General features: G+C 41.4%; 1 protein-coding gene across 8 annotated transcripts in view; it reads right to left on the reverse strand.

Moving 5' to 3' along the window:
• Nucleotides 1-1,141: 1,141 nt before the first annotated feature.
• CBX5 (chromobox 5) overlaps nucleotides 1,142-20,699 on the reverse strand; it is a 35,678-nt gene continuing 16,120 nt past the window's right edge. For 6 of the 8 annotated variants that reach the window (XM_082636212.1, XM_082636207.1, XM_082636209.1 and 3 more), the window contains 4 exons: nucleotides 19,316-19,494; nucleotides 14,250-14,436; nucleotides 11,114-11,214; nucleotides 1,142-9,456 (listed from right to left, as the gene is read on the reverse strand). In XM_082636212.1, coding sequence (XP_082492338.1) covers nucleotides 9,306-9,456; nucleotides 11,114-11,214; nucleotides 14,250-14,436; nucleotides 19,316-19,452 — 576 coding nt within the window. In that variant the 5' untranslated portion in view covers nucleotides 19,453-19,494 and the 3' untranslated portion in view covers nucleotides 1,142-9,305. Of the gene's footprint in view, nucleotides 9,457-11,113; nucleotides 11,215-14,249; nucleotides 14,437-19,315; nucleotides 19,495-19,597; nucleotides 19,841-20,699 lie in introns of those variants that run through there. The other 2 variants (XM_082636213.1, XM_082636214.1) reach the window with 2 other exon arrangements.

The following is a 20,699-nucleotide window of genomic DNA, read 5'->3' on the forward strand; positions in this document are numbered from 1 at the left end:
AGCCCAAGGCAAAGTGGCAAAATGGTGAGAGAACTAGAAAAAGATGGAAAGAGAAGGGGGTGAGCAGTCCCAGGCTTCAGTTAGAAAATAAATAATGTCCAGAAAGGTCTGGCTCTGAAGTGGACCAAATGGCTCTCCTGTCCCATGTTTATGGGGTCATGGACCATTAAACTAGCCAACCTACAGATGTCTTCATAAGACTTTACGAGATAAGGCTGGGGAGACCCTATAACTCAGCAGCAAGAAGGGAAAACAAGAGGGAGAATTGCAGATAAGAGATGGTGGAAAACGAGCGGAGGCGCCTCCCGGGAGGATGTCTGGGTTCTGGGATCCCTCCGTCTTCACTTCTCACTCCTCTGTGAGTTTTTGCCCACGTATCCATTAGATTCAGAACGGCATCAGGCTAGTATCACTCAATAAATGCTTGATTATCCACACACTTTTTCCTTCCTAATCCAACCTCCAACTGCCCCCACCATGACCCACAGTCATTAGATCCTCAGTTTCTTTGGTATTTGTGAAATCAAAATCAAAATCAAAAGCATAACAGCTCATAAATATAATTCACGTGTATTGGGATTTTCAAACCTGATTCCGATTGTTTGTCCATGTGGTTTTCCACAAATTCTAATAACCAGGGGCTGACTTTTCTAGGGGTCCCCTGGGTTCCTAACGGTTAATGTTTATTCTCTGAGCCATTTCGAGGAGACACCAGCTCCAAGACCAGGAAGGCATGCAGTCTGAAGGGGTTAAGGGAAGGAGCAGGGAACAGGATACACGTTCTCTTATTCCCTCAGGCTTGCGCCACCCTGTGGCTATCTGCACAAAGTCAGAGACTGACAATCCTTAGAAAAAAGCCCTTGTTCTCCAAGTCTCTCAGCTCTTTCACAAACGCATGCGCAGCCACTGGATGACATTTGGGGCCCAAATTAACGAAAGAGTGTAAGACCCAGATTTTGGAAACCACCACTCAGGATCCGTATTTGAAAAGCAACCATTTATTAGAACCAATACAAGAGTATGAAAAGAGGGAAAAGAGGAGTGGAAGAGGGGGAGAGAATGAGGTCTGCATCAGATGTCAGTTGTGGAAACACATAAATTGCCTACTTTTAAACATTTACATTTAAAAGGCGAACATATATATATATATATATCACTTATCCTAAAAAAAAAAAATCAAAAGCAGACATGTTTGGCTGAAATAAAACCAAGAAACACAACCAAAACTCCCCCACAAACCAAAAAGGTCCATAGAGAATTCAATTTCCCATTTTTCCATTCAGAAATCTGGCTACAAAGTGTGATTTGTTTTGCTACTCAGGATGGTACCGAGTGCTGAAAGAAACCCAGCCTCTGGAGTCTCTCAGATCCCATCCTGTGGGAAGGGGTGAGAAGGCCTGTGGCCGTGGGCAAATCAACTCCTGGCTACTTGGCAGGATGGCAGACCGTGCTCTCTCCATCCTCCAGGACTCCACAGAACCGCCTGGTGCCGCCAGTGCCGTGAACAGAGGAGCAGAGTCCACTCAACACTGAGAACCAGGACGTGACCGCGGCAAGGGGCCAGGACCTTGTGCTTTTTCAGGGGTTACACATCTAGGGCCAAGGAGAGGGAAAGGAGAAAGAGCCCTGTTGGGAAGAGGAGCCAGCTGAGCCCCTGAACTGAGACAGAGAGCAAGGCTCTTGGGCCCACACCTGGGCAAATACAAAGTGTCCAAAGCTTTCCCAAACCAGAGGGAAGAAAGGTCAAGGTCAGGTTCAGACAGTGGACACCGAGAAAGAGATGACAGATGCTGAATACAGTGAACTGGATGAAGCTTTCAGGAGCATCACTGCCCAATTCTGAGTGTTAAGCTTATCTCTAGAAAAAAAATTTTCCAAGATGTGGCTCTTTTTTGGTGGGGGATGGAGGAAGTGGTTATGCTTATTGAACCAGCTGGTTCCTATGGGGAGGCAAAGGCTCGGGTACAGATACCACGAAGGGGTGAAGTGAGCCAGCCGTCCTGGGATCAGTTCAGGGAGCAGCAAAGCCAAGATATAAACCAAACCCACTGTGTGTGCCCTGCTCCCAAGACAACCCAAGTCTGTTCCAAGCCCATGGGGTATGGGACCTTAATCCCCAACCAGCAGCAGCATCCCTGATTCCCTAATCCAATGTTCTTGGGTCTCAAACGGCCTCTCTTTGTGGATGCAAGACATAAAATATACTAAGCACTTTCCCCCGTAACATCCTAAGTTAAGTCTGGACTATTAAGACTTCAACATTCATGGAAACACTGTCAACATCTGAACTAGCAGCTTTGATGAGGGGTGGGGGGCAGAGAATTTGCCAAGGTCACTAAGTAGTTACAACCTTGGGACAGCTCAGTGAGGACAAAAGCCTATGGCAGGCCTAGACCTCAGCTCAGGGCATCCTCCGTCGAGGACCCTAAAGTATTCTATCAACTTTGATTTACAATGCCTCACAACACCCCTGTGAGGTAGGTCAGTATTATTATCCCCATTTGACAGATGGGGAACTGAGGCATTGAAAGGAGTGACTTGCCCAAGGTCAGCCATTATGAATCAGTTGAGGAGGTTGGCACCATAGTCAGCATCCACTCAATTCTTGTCCATCCCCGGAGCATTTTACATCTTAGACTGCACTTGGGAGCAAAAGGAAGCGGGTAGCACACCTCACCCTGCAAGCCAGATGAACTCAATCAACCCACAAGTATTAACTGATAGCCCATTATTTATCTAGCACAAGGCAAGGAACCTTGGAGTAGAAACAAGCTGCTTCTGAAAGTCATGTGTTCATGGGTGTCTTGAAAATAAAATTACAGTTTAAACATTAAGGGCATGAATCCTTTTGTAAACAAATACTCACTTTACCCTAAGAGGTGAAGGACTAAGTCACACCAGTTTCTCAAAGTTCTATACTGAGTAACCCAAATTCCTAAAATTCAGAGTGAAGCAAGACCACACTCAAGCAGAAAGCTAAGAACAACTTCCTCAGTGGTGGTCTGGGTAGTGCTCTGAGCTCCAAGGTTGGTGGGGAAAGGCCAGCCACTGCGGTGGCAGCAGCCATTCTCTACAGGCTCAGCGAGGAACCCTAGCACCACCCGACACGCCCTGCCGCTACTCGTCCCTCCCCACAACACGCAGGGCCAGCGTCTTTCCAATCTTTCTGCCTCAGCTCAACCTCAGGAGTTGCAGTATCTTCAAAAACAGTTAAGGATATAGATGGTGACACTTACTTTTCCATTCAGGGAGAGGGTATAAAGTGATCTCTATAACTAGTCAGAAGACACTTGTAATATTCTTACCTCCTGCCAGAGGCATAAATCTTTAACAAAAGAAAGGCAAAAGAAAAAACATGTTCCCCCCTCCTTTGGATTTACACTGGATTCTGGTAGAAATCACTATGACCCTTACCCTAAAACTAAGGGGAAAAAAACTAAAACCACAGCCAGTCCTGGTTTAGAATCAAATCCTAAAGCTCCTGGAAACTGCAAAACAGTGACTCGAGCCTTAAAAGGGCCATAACATGATGAAACTCTATCTTCTAAGGTGTTCTGGAAGGATCTCCAGGCAGGAAGCCCCTCCTTTCCCCCATACCTACTTGCAGTAGCCAGAGCAACAGGACCCTACGTACCTCAGAAGCTCGAAGAATGATTTATCAATACATACAGTATAATGTTCACCAGGGATGCTCTAGTTCCAAGAAGGACCAACCGTTCCAAGACCTAAATATAAACCTTTTTTCATTGATGGCTGATCACATTGGGTAAGACCAGGTGATGAGAAAGTTCAAGACTGATTAAAGCAGCAGTGACAGTTCAGGTTCAGTCTGTGTTGGAATTTCTCAAAAAGCATGACAAACTGGCCACTGGGGCCTGGGTCAACTGTGAGGGTCACACCTGCCAATGCCAGGGGACATCGCCAAATTAAAAAAAAGAAAAAAGAACAAAAGGAGAGGAGAGAGAATGGCAAGAAGTTCATTGCATTCAATTTGGCCTAATTTCTTGATAATAGTTTCCTATTAGATTTTCTGATTAATACTGATGGCTCTTACCTAGGCAGTGATAATTAGGTTTTGATCTATTGTGACATTAATGATCACAATCAGTTGACTTTGAAATTGTTTTAATTAATGGCTCGTCCCCTGTCGGCTGCCTCCAGTGCAGGTTCTGTCCCTTCCCCCACCACCTTGTTTTAACTCCTTCTCTCACTGACCTCAGAGACAAATATAGCATTGGAGGGTCACTTTCTTCCCATGAACCAAGATTTTAAACTATCTTAAAATATTTCTCTGACAGGGGAACAAAATGAGATGATGTTAGGTGAAATGAGAGGATCCGGATAAAAGGCAAGAAAACACGCTCTCAACGAATAGGAAACATTCCATCTTAGAAAACCACCACAGTCAAGCATGATGTTAAAGTGGCAACGACAAGCTGAAGTAACTCTAAAAAGATGAGATGAGGTAGTTTAAAATCCAAGAAATCCAGCGCAAGCAAAAAGAAACTAGAATTTTTATGAAGCTATCCAAAGAACCTTCACACTTTAGTCAACTTTCAATTATCCAACTCTCAATTATGCAGGCAGAGAAAAGTAGCATTTTTCCTGTGGTCACGTGGTCAGAACTAGGACATTTCTTAAGGTCAGACTGTTTCTTCACAGGGCTAGGCCTCACCCTGGACCTCCCTAGACTGATTAAATCCGAAACTCTGGGTCATGTGTGTTTCTGGGAGAGGTTTCAACATAATTGACACAAGTCTCTGCTTAGAAATCACCATCTTGAGGTGTTAAATGAAACTACACTGCCCAGAATAGATGCCCAGGTGTTACCAGATGTGCCCCAAGCCTTTTTTTTTTTTTTTTTCTTAGCAAATCTTCTGTCATTGGAAAGTATGTCCCTGTTTTAGGCTTCAAGCCAGCCTCACGTTAATTCCTTCAAAAGGAATGAGAAAATGAAAAAGGTGTGAGCAACACTGACAAAATATCCATAAGGAATACATTTTACAGAACCCACAATAAAGTAACAACACGTAACTGGATCTGCAACATAGGTAATACTTTCCACAAGCAAGGATTAACTACCTTTAAATACTTTGGCAAAGAGCCTCGAATAGGGACTGAAGCCAGGGTTCTCAACCTCCACTCACCTTTCTCTTGTAGTAGCATTTCTAACCAAACCTGTTATCTTTATTTTCTGGAATAAAACAACCGTTGTTGTGGTCCATCTATGGTCAGTTAGTTCAATTCACCCAAGGTCATGTCTTTTCTACACACGAACCAGTTGTCACCCTCCTACTTTAGGGCCACAAACTATACCAACCAGTCAGTTGTCTCTGCCCTCAAATATAAAATGTGTGCCCATTTGTAGCATTTATTACAATGAAGTATTAATAGTTCATCCCACACCTGTATGAAAATTCTTTGAGGTCAGGGACTGCATCTTTTTGAACTTGGTATCCCCAGGGCCAAAAAATGTCCGTTAAATGAAATGCATGTTGATGTACACTAAGGTGGCTGGAATGTGGATGGCTCAATAGAAATCCACCACGATTAATTGGGGGGCGGGCAATACCGAGCATGTGCTCTTGGGGGCAAGGCTGGTAACATCTCTATTTTTGAAAACATAACTTTTATGATTAGTGGTAAAGCCAAAATGAAACTGAAATACACTGGGTCCAGACCTTTCCTCTCTCTGCCCTGACACAGGTATGCTTGGTTGGTGGTCTAATTACAAAGGTACAGATCTCAACACTCTAAAAACCTAAACCAAAAGGATGGAGTCACGGGTGCAAAATGAGCTTTTCCTTTGACCTAATTTGTGAGAAACCATTTCCACATTTCAAATCTAATGATATTACCCTTCCTGAAGTTCTCAGGTCACTGCAAACTTATTTTAGGCCCTCAAATTTGAACCCTAAAGGCAAAAACAATCACTCCCCAGCCCAAACACAGATCCCTCTGATCCCCTACAGTACCTTAGGTAAGCTGGGCTACACACAGATCAGACAAAACCACAAGATGAAAATCACAGGCACCTTCCCTGAGGCCAAAGGATTTGGCCTGAAGATAAGGAACTTGGATTGCAGGGAGGCTACAGTACACGTAAGAAGAGTCAAGAAGAATAGAAAACTGCAGGAACTACACGAACAAGACCAACTTTTCTTCAACAAAAAAAAGTAGTATGGATATACGGCTGGGGGCCAGCCAAGGACCACAGACTTTCCAGCATTAAGGAACACCACAGGTCCAAATGCTCCCTTGAGCAGATGAAAACTGGACTGCAGGGGGAGAAATGATATGGCTCTCTCCAGGTTAAAAATGGGCGCTACCATCAGGGTTGACGTTCTCTAACAGCTGATCTTAATGTGAGGGGATCTGCCCCGCCCAGGGCTCAGAAAAGCAGCTATGCTGACCTTGATAGACTCTGCTGGTCAAAGCTCTGCTACATTCTCTGGAAAGAGAAATCCTTGAATGCTGATTTCAAGAAAAAATTCAGCATTAGAAAGATGTTTTGAAAGAGGACTTAACATAGGAAAAATATACTTTGAGCACCTGAGACCTAGATGTTTAAGAGTGCTTAGCCCAGGGCCACTAACTCTTCTGAGAGGAGGAAGCCCCATGAAAGCAGGTTTCTCTTTGAGGCTGCAATCCTCCAAAGGCCTGGACAGCTACTCAGCACTAACAAATGCCAGAGGAACAGGCAGGCACCCATCTCCTTTCTGCTGAGGGCTAAGATCAGTATTGGCCTCTGGCTCCCTCCGTTCCTATAGAAGTAGCAGTGGGTAGGCAGGGAGAAAACAGGTTGTTTGGGCAGCACTCAGTACAAGACCATGATTCAGTAAACTGTGGACAGAAAAAGACGAATGGAGCAGAGACTGAAGTACTGAAGAGGTGATGAGTAGATGATACTGGGTTTTTTTTGTTAAAAGAAATCAGATTTTGATGAATGCCTTACGTATTACCTATAACCCTGGCAACCATGTGTCCCACGTTTCTCAAGACCAGTCTTGGTACCAAATAATTTGGTCGTGTTCTTTGTCCACAGGCTAGATCTGGGCTCTAAAACTATGGTCACTGTACTTTGCTTACATCCCCACTGCTCCTGGGAGACCCACTCTGGCTACATGGATAAGCTGTCATTTTCTCCACCTGCAAACTCAGAGACCCAGATCACCTCCTCAGTGGCTCTGGCCTACTTCTGTCCTATTCTAGTATACCCTAATTGATATCCTTAGTTACTTGTATGAAAAATCTCTTTTCTGACTATCCTTTCTTTCAGATGCCCATCAGATTAAGTACTAACAACTGTCAACTATCCAGCACTTTATCTAGGCCTTTTATTCCTTCAGAGAGTTAAGGGAGATGGAGATAAAACCCCTACCCACTTGAGGTATGGGTTATGAGTTCTCCCCCCAATCACACTGCCATTCAGAAGGATTTTCCTGGATGGCTGAAACCAAAAGCTTCATTGTTCCAGTCTGTCATGTCACTGCAGCAACAGCTGTCTTCTCAACCGTGCAGTATAATTTTTGACATAATTTATACAACCACACAGAATTCAATCAGCAGCTGGGCAGGGGAAGCAATGTTAACAAATGCTATGAATGGGTGTATGATTTGCATGTTACTTGGCTCATCTGTGGACTGGAGCAATCTCTGCACTCCCCTCGTTACTCTGAATAATCTAGAAATGGTTGAATGCTCCTGGCCAGACAGCTATCTGTTTTAAAACTCAAAAGCAACCACAAAAACCTCAATGGCTGGTGAACTCTAGAGTTAAGGCTATTTCAAGCATTTATTCTTATCTCCTCAGCTTTGGGCTGGGACAAGGATGCTCAAAACCCTGCTATTTCTTTACTTTTAGTCTTGATTCTCTAGCCCCCTTCAACTACAAGAAAAAAAGGGTAATGAGAAGTAGGGTGTTTCTTGGGGAACAAAGGCAGAGGATATAATCAGAAAAATAATCTCTCAATATAATGGTAAAGCAGGAAGAAGCCAAAAGGGAAGTATTTTGCTGAGTAGGGAGAGGTCGTGTCAACATGCTACTGCCGGGGCCTGTCACTCTCTGAGGTTGATAGTCTTCCATGGAAATGCATTAAAAAAAAAAATAAAATACAACTAAGAGTTTGAGGGCGGAGAAAGGGAAGAGCATTAATACTTTGGGGACTCTTGGTGGCAAATCCAGGAGTCATCAAAGCAGGAAATTTATGATTATAAACACTATGAATATTTAAAATTGATACTGTGGCCAATGGCTCCCCTACTGAAAATAATGGCATGGAGGGAAACTTGGGTCCACTGAGAAGTGAGGGTCAGGTTTGAAGCCTCTTTGGTAACAGGAATGCTTTGGGAGGCCACAAAAGTTGGCAGGGCTGGAGGGTGCCTAGCACCTTGGCACAAGCAAGCACCAGGCAGTCACTCACACCTACATAAATAGATAATCCAAATGGGAGGGATGGAAGGAAATAATACATATATGCCATATGTGATAATAAAGACAATTGTATCCTACCCCATCATCCTCATGTACTAATAGCTACAAACCTCCAGAGTCAATAATCTTGTCATTTTATGACAGACTACACCAACTTGCAGAAGCAGAATCAGGGATTGCTAAGAAACAAGGCCAAAAGTCCTGGCGCTAAAAGGAGTGCCTTGACAAACATGAATGTAAAATTTCAAGCCCTCCAAAGGATGGAGCTATTCTGGGAGGATGGGTGAGGATGAACAACAGAGGGTGGCCCAGAAGACCACACGAGGAACCCTGTATTCTCCTGGGTAGAGCTGAATGAGGTTGGGAAAGCCCCAACAGGTAGGCAGTTGCTATTGGCTTTTTAAAAAGATGGGCAACATCTTTTCCAACCCAACATCTCAAAACAAAGCCTAGCTGGTCATCAACATGTTCTAAGAGCCAAAGAAAGAAACCAAAATTCATCATCATTATAGCAAAATCCCCCACTAAAAAGCGACCGACCCTGAAAAGATCAAGACTCTAAGGTGATTAAAAAGTTAAGACTCATCTTGAGGTCACAGGGGAGCAGAAGGAAGAGAGCAGGGCAAAGGAAAAACTGGTGAGAATTACACACAGTACGTAAATGCCTGGTCTTCACAGAGAGACACTTATCATGAATCAGACCATCAGTTATGTTACAAGAGGACCAATACCAACATCTCTCCTGTGGAGCACAGTGATAAGCACATTTTTTATGGATGTGTTTAGGATAGAAGGGGGTGGGTAGAGGGAGAGGAGGCAGGGAGGTGAATGTATTATGTACAAAGAGAAATGGCAGAGACCACCCCCTCCTTTAGCTCTTTGCTGTTTCTTTCTCTTTGTTTTCCGCATCCTCAGGATATGCATGCCACGTCAGTCTCTCTTCATAAAATGCTATCACAATTTGTGGACATTTAACATTAGCTTCTTTTGCAAGAACCAGGTCTGCTTCATCTGTGTCCTTCCTGGAGAGAAAGAATATGAGACTTAGAACGAGAGGAAGAGCAAGAGTCTGTCCAAACATAGATTTATGTTATTAAATTATGATTTAGCTGACTTGATTTCCTCTCCATCTTGATTTCAAAGGGAAAAGGATCCTAACAGTTCCACACTTTCAAGGAGAAATTTAAGTAAATGAATCAAATTGTTAGTAAATATCATTTAACCACTACATCAGAAAGAAACAGAAGTCTGCAGCTAGAATAGATCGAAAACAGCAGGCTTAATCAAAAGGCTGAAAATTAAACTACTATATGAATTCTGCTCCCATAATTTTTATTTGTGTGTATGAGCATGTGAGTGCACACACAATCAAACCTACATTCAGCCCTATTGATTATGCATAAATTGCTCAATCCAGTTTCTGGATCATCTGGATCATGAAAAGGTCCTAACCCTCCTCATCTTGTGGCCTTTTTAAACACTCATCCTTTTGGTCAGAACTGTGGATTGAACAATAAGAAAACAGAAATTTAAGTCATCAAAGAATGTAAAATCTAGTCACTAAAATGAAATGTAGGAATTAGTTGCAAATTTCAAGTACCCAAGTTACACATGCTCTACTATCCGGTATAACAAAAAAATCTAGCAAGTTCCTTAACTAACCAGGATTCCAAAACAAGAAAAAAAATATTTTAAATTAAAATTCCACTGAGATGTGAGCAAAGACGACTAACTCCTTCTCTAGAAAACAGAGATGTTGAATTCATAGAGGTGAGCATTATGGATGAGAAGAGGAGGGGGAAAACACACAGCTCAGAGAGGCTACCCAAATTTGGACTGTGGTCGAAAAAGCTAGTTAATATGTGAATGTAAGTCCTAAGTCCCATATATGGCTGAGTGGGAAAAGCAGTCAATACAGCTCCTTACTTCAGACAGAGTATAGTGATTCTTCAAATACAGACTTTTGGGTAATTTACCAGCAAAATTTCGATCAGATAAAATATTAAACCTCTTGACTATACAACTTTTAATGTAATTAGCTTCCTTTGTGGCACTGTAGCATGAACCCTCTATTTAGAGACCAAACTTAAATCACAAGCCCAGAACACTTGGAAACAGAGAAGTAGTGAGGGCCACACCATAAATCACTTCATCTTTAAGAAACCAAATTGAAGGGAAGTAACCACACTTTCCTTTAAGAGCCATTCCCTCTACCGGATGAAATAACTTGTGCTTTGGCTAGTGTTATTCTTAATGCTTTTTTTAAAGATTATTTTTCTCTTTTAGACATTATTCAGTGGTCTTGGTCTTCAGCGATGGCAGAAAGCGTCACTCAACTCCTATCCCATGGCCACAGGCTCATGGTGTGACGGTAAATGATTCAGAACTGTGTAAATAAACGATTAGGTCACGTATATATGCTTCCTACCTCATGTCTACCATTCTCTGGTATGTGGGCTAATATAATTTGGCTTAATACCAAAGCTTTACAATGTCTTAAATCCATTCTGAATCATACTTCCCATTTAATACTGACAGTTGGTATCAGTTAACAATTTAGATCACTGATGATCAAAATTCTTAGTTGGGGAATACTCAGTCTTCCCTCCCTATCTTCCATACGAATTCAAGCCACTGGTAAAGAAACACAGTCGCAGAGTGAGGCCCAATCTCTCTCACCATTTCATTAGGAACATTAAATCGCCACAGGAATCTGTCGCCCCAATGATCTTTTCTGGTTCCAATCCTCTCTCAAAGCCCCGAGCGATATCATTGCTCTGCTATAAATAGAAGATGAAGAAAGGTTACAGCTTGGAGATAAGGGCAAAAAACCTCCCCATTTCTCAGCTCAACAAAGCACAACCTAAGTTAATATCACCGGATACCATTTTTGTCACCCAATTCATAAAGTTCTTAGAACTTAAACACAATACTGGGTCAGCCAGTGACAATGATGCTAAGACATATTTTTGCAGGAAGATGCAGTTGTCCTTTAAGTATTCCTTCAAAGGATTAGGAGTGGTCCCTAAAACTGTGTAATATCCCTTAAAATATTCTGGAGTCATCACCTAGGAACTTCTCTAATCCCCTAATCTAATCTTGATATGATAAATGGACTACCCCTAAACTGTTGCTTCTGAGATGATAAACAAGCCCCCCTCAACTAAATCCTTTTTCATTTTATAAACTTCAAATATACCACCCCTCAATCTTTATTTTCTAGACTTTTAGTTCACCTAACACTGACCAATATTTTTAATACTTCTTTTCACACAGTCATCTATATATTTATGAAAGAACAGAGATAAGAATGATTCAAGGCACTACCATAAAATAGCAAATTTCTTTCAGAGCTCACATACTGTAATACCCACACACTTGGGGAAGAGGCCCTGATCTGTGCCTATCCCCTCCTGATGGAGATAGGTCATTAGCTTTAGAGAGCAGAACGGGACAGTGATTTAAAACAAACTGATAATTCCGTAGGGGATTATCCAAACTTGGCCAAACTGCAATCTAGATAAGGCGCATAGGGTCTGATTCAGGTGTGACGGCACTGGTGAGAGCAAAATGGTGAAATTTTATACAAAGCAGGTAATTTTAAAAACCTCATTATGGAGGATAATGCCACTTATCTAGTGGCAACGCAAAAAAAGATTTAGAAAGACTGCCCAAGTGAACTAAATCTCTGTCTGATTTTCATGATAAAATCTCTTTGATCTGACATTCACCTTGCTTTCTTCTGAGAGATACATTCAGCATCCAGGTGGTCCCCAAAGATACCAGAACCCACACTGGGAAGGAAATTCCATGCATGAATCAGGGGACACACAGACTCAAAAGCATAGCCTCTTTTGGGGGGTGCAGAAAGGGAGGAGGTTCCCAGATGTGCACACAGCTGCTCACAGCTGGAATGCTGGTGCACAAACTAAGTCGTAAATCATAGCTGGCGGCTGAAAACAGTTTGCCACATAGGGAGGGAAGGGAAGAAAATCGTTCAAGCTGCTGAAAAGGAGCCGAGGTGAGGAAAATGCTAAAATCATTACACAGGCAGTAATCTTAAATCAGGCATAATGCCGACTAACAAAGTTCTTCTGCAGTGGTCTAAAGAAAGAAACGAAATCCCCTCCTGCACCTTTAAGATACACAATCACCTATCTTCCCAGCTGCCTACCTGACAGCCGCCAGCACTGCTGAGAATGCTGTGGGGCCCCCAGATGAACATTACAATGTAAGGGACACGTAGAGGTGGTTCTCAAGGTCAGCAGCATCAGAACCTGGCCTAGGAACAAACTCTCTGCACTGGCCAGCATCTCAAAGCCAGGTCACTTCTTTTGAAAAGGACAGAAGCCTTAGGTTGAGCCAGGACACACTATATGTCACAAATAGCTACAGAAGTCTTATGCTGTGTTGTTTTTTGGTCTTTTTACTTAGCTAGAAAATGAATCAAATGACAAGAGCCAGAATACAAAGGGCTAAAAAAAAAAGAAAAAAGAAAGAAACAAGTCTTAGCTCCTTAGAGAAGGGAAGGCATTCTCAAATTATTTACCAGTACACTGTATCACAATGATATACACACCTCACCAGAATAGGGCAGTTTTGAAAATAAGATTGTAAAACATAAAATTAACTAGGGAAACAAATAAGGAGACAAACAAAAACCTAGAGTCCACTTTCACTGGCAGCCTCCAATCTTTCACTCTTATTTCAATTCTTTTTGGAAAGTTGGTCTCCCATTTTCTTTCCTCGGGAGACCAGGAATCACTTGTGTTAAACCTCTAGAAAATACTGATGCCTAGGTTTGACCCACAGAAATCTGAATTTAATTGGTCTGGGGTGCATCTTGGGCACTGGAGGTTTTTGAAGCAACCCCCCAGTCCCCTGCCATGATCCTAATGTGCAGCCAGGGCTGAGAACTGATGCTCTAGAAAGATGGGTATCCAAGGAGAATGAAGATAAATAAGGATGCTTATGGCAGTGATGCTAGAAGATTCAGAAGCAGACTTACGCTTTTATTTTATTAAACTTTAAGGGTACAGTACATCCTTCACCACAAAAGGCTTCACAACCTTGAAATAAATGAAAGGAGTGGAAGCTGATGGGTGGGGTATGTGTATATGTGTGCCCAGATGGAAAAGATATAGACGAAAAAAGGAGAGAGGCAATAACTGCTTATGGCTAGTTACTTGAGAGCTAAAATTCAGAAGAATTAAGGCAACTGAATCAAACCAAAATTTCATAAACACATTTTTCCAAACCGAACAATAAAAAGATTCAAAAGGAAGATGAAAATTAATTTATTTGGAGTATGTAAAAATATAATAGGATCAAAAGAGAATATACATGCCACTGAACTGTTCACTTTAAAATGGTTAATTGTATTTTATGTGGATTTCACCTTAATTAAAAAAAGAAAGAATATAAAGGGTTGAAAGTAAGTGCTACCTTTGGAACAAAAGAAAAGTGAAGCTTTTTAAAAGCTCCTTTTTATCCTTAAAAAAATTCACCAAAGACTCCCTCTCTAAGATAATTAGCCACTTATTCATGGATAAGGCACAGAGTAGCTGAATGTTTTATGGGATTTATTTTTGCCACCCTAACGCAATTCAGCGAACACATACTACGTTTCTCACTCATCCAGGAGGGGGCGCTGTGGTCGATCAACATGTCTCCCTGGAAGCTCTTTTGTTCAATAATTTACCTTGCAGGCCATCCTTAGAACAGAAATAACCAAAATAATGCCCTTGCTTTGGAAGGAGGGGGATTGGGGGAGGCAGAATAATAGTTTGGGGGGGGAAGGAGAAATAAAGCTTACCTCTCTCTTTTTTTTGGATTTGATATCATCAGCACTGTTGGAGAAATTGGATTTCCTCTTGTTACCTTCTGACTTCTCCCTGGGTTTGTTATTTTCACCCTCCTTCATCTTCTTATACTTTTTCATAAACTCAGAAATTAGCTCAGGGCAATCCAAGTTTTTCTCAGGTTCCCAAGTATTGTGCTCCCTGGGCAAAAAGAATGGAGAAAAAAGGAAAGAAATGAGGGTGGTGGGGAGGAGCAGGAATCCAACATCTTTATTTTAAAGACGACAAGTAGGCAAAAAGGAAAGAACTTTGGCTTAAAGAAGATAACAAATTTGATCCTAGAAATCTAACCAAGAGAAAAAATATATCCACAAAAAAAAACTTGCACACAATTACTTATAGCAGCATTTTAACAGCCAAAGACAGAAAACAACTCAATTGGTGAATAGATAAACAAAATGTGGTATATCCAGACAACGGAATACTATTTAGCAACAAAAAGGAACATAATATTAATATATGCTACAGCATGGAAGAACCTTAAGAACATGCTAAGTGGGCTTCCCTGGTGGCGCAGTGGTTAGGAATATGCCTGCCAATGCAGAGGACACAGGTTCAAGCCCTGGTCTGGGAAGATCCCACACGCCGTGGAGCAACTAAGCCCGTGCACCACAACTACTGAGCCCGCACTCTAGAGCCCGTGAGCCACAACTACTGAGCCTGCGTGCCACAACTACTGAAGCCCGCACGCCTAGAGCCTGTGCTCCGCAACAAGATAAGCCACCGCAATGAGAGGCCTGCGCACCACAAGGAAGAGCAGCCCGCCCTCACCTCAACTAGAGAAAGCCCGCGCGTAGCAGCGAAGATCCAATGCAGCCAAAAATAAATAAATTTATATATATATAAAAAGAACATGCTAAGTGAAAGAAAACAGATGCAAAAGACTATACATTGTCTGATTCCATTTACATGAAACCTCTAGGAAAAAGACAAATTTAAAAACAGAAAGCAGGACAGTGGTTCCCTGTGGCTAGGGCTTGGGATTAAATACAAATATTTAGGTTCAAGGGAATTCTGGGAGGTTACAGAAATGTTCTAAAACTGGAGCATGCTGATGGTTGCATACTCTGTAAATTTACTACAAATCACTGAATTTTATACTTTCAATAAATAAATCCTATGGTATGTAACATACCTCAATAAAGCTGTTAAACACTCAAACATAAGTTCTGCTTTGTAAGTGGCAAAATAATGTGATTTCATACATATAATCATCTATGCAAATGCTGAAGAGAAGACAACCTAATTCTAAATGCACTCCAGTTTATACTGTCTTAAGTATGTTACTTATATTTTGAAGAAATGCCAACAAGTTATTGGAAGATTAAAATAATTAGAAAAGAGACAGTAAGGGCTTAAATCATTAGAATACAGACGAACCATAAAAAGGAAAAGACTCAAAACTGGAATTTGGAGTGCATTAATTCAAAGCTCTGGATTCAACTTATGGTTACTAGGCATACATTTTTCAAAATACATTTTTATATTAGTAAGCAAAAACAATCCAAATTTAAAAATTGTGTCTAATTAAATTTGGATCAAGGGAGTCCTACTATGAGGAAAACAAATAGTTGGTATTCACAAAATTGTTCTCTGTATCCCCAGCATAGGTTTTAGAAAAGCAAACCACCAACTACCATCCGCAGTTTACGGAATCAAAGCAAGAAATCTCCCTACACGGGAAAAACTAGACGAGGTATCCTCTTCACTCCTATAACCAAAAGACCCGTGGCAGAGGTTCTTTTGGTTATATAGTAAGAATTAGCTACATTAAGATATATCTGTAAATATACCATAGCAATTTCTATAATCCATTCATTGACTGAGGAAAAATTTTTTACATTTATGCACCATTCATTTTAGATCCTTCATTGTTTTTGTTTTTTGAATAAGGTATCTTTAAATTGGAATGGTTTCAACACATGCCATAATAACTCAACTAAGTAGCAGAATGATGGGGAAATCTGAGATATTTACTCTAGACTTCAACTTTCTGCAAAAAGAGCTTAAGAATGAAACAAAATTTATTTCTAAATCATTTGAGCCAAAACCGGAAAAGCCTCTTCCTCATAGCTCTTCTTTCAGCAAAAAAAAAAAAAAAAAAAACCAAAACAATTTCCTCATACAATAACTTTCTCCTAAATCCACAGAATATGTATGTAAGTTTACTATCCCAGGAGAAATTAAGGCACGAAATTCAAGAGACGTGCCAACAATGTAGCATAATAAGCAAGCAGATGCAGAGGTAGGAGAGAATCTCTGTTGCTAGCAAGGAAAGCCAGTCTTCTAATGAGATTATCCCTTTTCCTACCATATTGGTCTTGTTGTTTCTACATCAATCAATTTTCACCCAAAAGATAGCACGGTATAGTTTATAAAGAACCTGGGTTTTTGTGCCAAAGAAATCTGATGCTGGGTCCTTGTTTCAGCACGTACCAGTTCTGTTATCTTTGGCAAACAACTAATTTCCTCATATGTAAATTGAAAATACCTCTAAAGGCTGTTATGAGAATTAAAGAGAACACATGAGGTAGAATATGACCACTGCCTAGTAAACAGTAGGTACCTAGTTGTAGACAATGCTGAAGGGGCACAATCTGTTCCGGTCTTTAATGAGAAACTCTGGATATTTCTGGCAAAGTAAGGATAAATGTTTAATCTGGGACTTCCTTGGTGGTCCAGTGGTAAAGAATCTGACTTGCAATGCAGGGACGCGCGTTCGATCCGTGTGGTCGGGGAACTAAGATCCCACCTGCTGCGGGGCAACTAAGCCCATGCGCCACAACTACTGAGCTCACACGCCTCAACGAGAGAGCCCGCGTGCCACAAACTACAGAGCCCACATGCTCTGGAGCCCGCGCGCCACAGCTACAGAGAAGCCCACGCACCCCAATGAAAGATCCGCGTGCCACAACTAAGACCTGACGCAGCCAAAAAAAATAATACTAAAAAAAAAAAGGTTTAATCCATCTACCCTAAACCTTTCCTTTCCCTCTTTTATGTATGTAAGGTACCAGTAGCTCAATTATATAGTTTGAAATTCTTCAAAATGCCCAACAATTTCCAGTGGTGATTCAATGGGCCAAATAAACACCCTCAAAGTCTTTAGGTGAATCTTAATTCCTTTCTCATGGTGCTCTAGGTCTCTCGAATTTATAGTTCACACCTCTGGATGTTGTGATAGCACTCCTCTTTAGAAGTACAGAGGGCACATGCTGCTTGCTGTGCTACCCGCGTTTAGTGCGGTGTGTGTGCGCGCTACGGATGCTAAGCATCGTGCAGTGCATAAACTGCCCCAGCTAAAACAGCAACAGCGCTCCAGATGAGACACTTGATTCGCATAGTGAGATAACCTTGAACATACTCTGAAGGCCCCTGATCATAACTTTGTCCAAAGGTACTGGCAAAACACTCAATCTTTTATTATATTTAAGCCTCACACTTCAAAGTTGTCATGTTCCGTATGGTAACTACTAGCCACATGTGGCTAATGAGCATGTGAAATGTGGCTACTATGAAGTGAGACGTGCTACAAAATGTAAAATACACATCCGACTTTGAATTCTTAAGCATGAAAAATAATGTAAAATTGTATCAATAATTTTTGTATTAATTTTGAGATAGCATTTTGATGTAGTGTGCTTAATAAAATATATTATTAAAATCAATTCCACTTTTCCTTAATGTAGCCACCGTAAAATTTGAAATTACATATGTGGCTTGCGTTACATTTTTATTGGACAGCACCACTCTAGGAGCCTAAACCAGTTCCTAAAAGCTCACTGGGGTTCACAGAAACCCATTCTTTGTTATCAGGCATCCTGGGAAGAGAATGAATGAGAAATTGAGGCAAAATGCCTAATGATTACACAGCTTCATGTATTTCACTTTTCAAGCTACCTCTCCTATGTGCTTGTGTGTCTAGTTCTACTTATTCCAAAGGAAAGAATAACCTACTTTAGCACTTCAACACAAAGTCAGTTACTGCCTAATTCTGAATGGTCAACACTTCGGTACCATTCTTAAAGCTCACTGACCTAAAAAGAGGGGTTTTATAGTAATAAAAGATAAATTGAGAGATAAAGGGATAGATTATATTAAAATGTTAACTGTAGAAATGCGGTGGTGTGTATCTGAGTGTTCACTCAATTTCTTTTGCCTCAGCTGTATGTATATTTGAAATTTTAAAAAATAAATATCGGGGGCTGCCCTGGTGGCACTGTGGTTGAGAGTCCGCCTGCTGATGCAGGGGACACGGGTTTGTGCCCCAGTCCGGGAAGATCCCACATGCCGCGGAGTGGCTGGGCCCGTAAGCCACAGCTGCTGAGCCTACGCGTCCGGAGCCTGTGCTTCGCAACGGGAGAGGCCACAGCAGTGAGAGGCCCGCGTACCACAAAAAAATAATAATAATAATAAATAAATAAAAATAAATATTGGGGGTAAAATGTGGTCTCAGATTTAAGTCTCTCATTAAGATGAGTGTTTCATCCGAGGACAATCTTGAGGTCCAAGGATCATTATCGAAAGCTATGGGCTATGGAATCAACTACAATTTCTTCTGCCTACATGTATGTGTTTTAGCTTAGTTACATCCAAAAGAATAGTAACAGTACCAGTTTACACTTACATTGAGCTTATGTGTCAGGCTCTACACATCTCCCCAATGTCTCTATGATATATACTATTTCTAATCCCTATTTTATTGAGGAAGAAAAAAGATTAAGGAACTTCACCAAGGTCACCCAGCTCGTATCATAAGTGGTAGAGCAAGAATCTGGACCCAGGCAATCTGGCCCCCAGTCTATGCTCCTAACCAGGTCATTATACTGCCTCTCAAAAGCATTCTCATTAGAACATCAGCTCCAAGAAGGGGGAGGTTTTGCTTAGTTTATTGCTGTGTCTTCTGACTCTTAGAAAGGAGTGCAAGTAGTGAAAGAAAAAGATGGTGATGGTTCACAGGGAAATGTCTGTGTCTCCGTCTACCTGCACAGAGTCCCAAAGCCTGAGAGAAGGCACTTACTCGGAAAAGCCTTTCCACTTCAGTAGATACTCCACTTGCCCCTTAACCACACGCCTGTCTAGCACCTTCTCCACGACGTACTCCTCCTCATCCTCTGAAGAAGAACTGTCAGCTGTCCGCTTGGTTTTCTTTCCCATGTCTCACGCTGTTCCACCTGAAGGACTAAGGCCACCGGGTTCCTGCAAATGGGAAGGACAAAAATGGTCAGAATCCATGTGAGCAGTTAAAACTCTGTCTCTTCTTGATGGGATGCAGGGGCTATAACACAAAGTTGCCATGTACCTTTTTCTTGTGTCTTAAAGCATCCTACAGATGAGTCCTAAAGAGTTTAATCAAAAATGGGCAGATCCCCACTTTCCCAATTACAACTTTCTCTTCAGCTAACAAGATCAAAATTATTAGATGGCACAACTATCTAACTCCTCTAATTTCAGATTCCATAAGACAAGTAATGTGTGGGATTTTACTCCTAGCTAATTCTATAACTGTTAACAAGTCATAAACTCAAAGACAAGTATGGAAAACTTTCAGTTAAAAGAACCGTGATAGAATTAACACATTTCCCTCCAAAGTTAATAAGGTTTTTTATAAAAACGGGGAAAAAAAAAAGTAATAAGAAAAGCCACCAAAATCTAACTTTCCTCTGCTCTGAGCATCCTGAACAGTCTTTTAGCAGCACAAAAAAAGTCCTGCTCAGGCATCTTTCGCCACATTTTCAGTGACTCAGTACATTTCCCTTAAACAAACTGAGCTTGTCCCTTCTGAGCATCCATCAGCTCACAAAAGCAAGGCTGACATCTCAAACACATTAAGCCTCCCCTTTCATTTGGGGATGGGAGGGAGGCAGGAAGGAGAAAAAGATTTTTTAGTCCTAAAAATCAAAATTAGTCATTGAGTTGTTCAATAATTCTTAAGGCTCAACTCATCCAATTATTAAGGAGGTACCTCTCCTCTTAACTGGAGTTGACTTTGGGCCAAAGGAAGAGGAGGAGGAAAAAGAAGTCTGGTCCCAGACTCACATCAACATGAAGCCTCAAAACACAGAGGAACCATTCATAGGCCCAAGGAAAGCTGAAGCAAGGCAACACAAATGGAAATTGAGTTAAGCTCAGAAATATGCACAACCGGGGGTACTCAACAGAGAATCTAGTTTTTTAAATTCCCACGTTGCTGTTACCATAATCATTTTTAAGAATTCTTCCTTAACCATGTTAAATGGTGCCTAGAGTTTGGATTGCAGAGTAGCAGGAATTGTTTTCTTAGCTGAACTCTATTTTTATTTTGCTGTAACCTTTAAAGCTTTTTTTCAGCACTAAAAATATTTCCATCCTGATCGGAAGACCACCCCAGGAATAGGGAAGGTCGCTACTGATCTCGGAATTTT

This window comes from Mesoplodon mirus, assembly GCF_964341445.2.
Source record: "Mesoplodon mirus genome assembly, chromosome: 11".
NCBI classification, from domain to species: Eukaryota; Metazoa; Chordata; class Mammalia; order Artiodactyla; family Ziphiidae; genus Mesoplodon; species Mesoplodon mirus.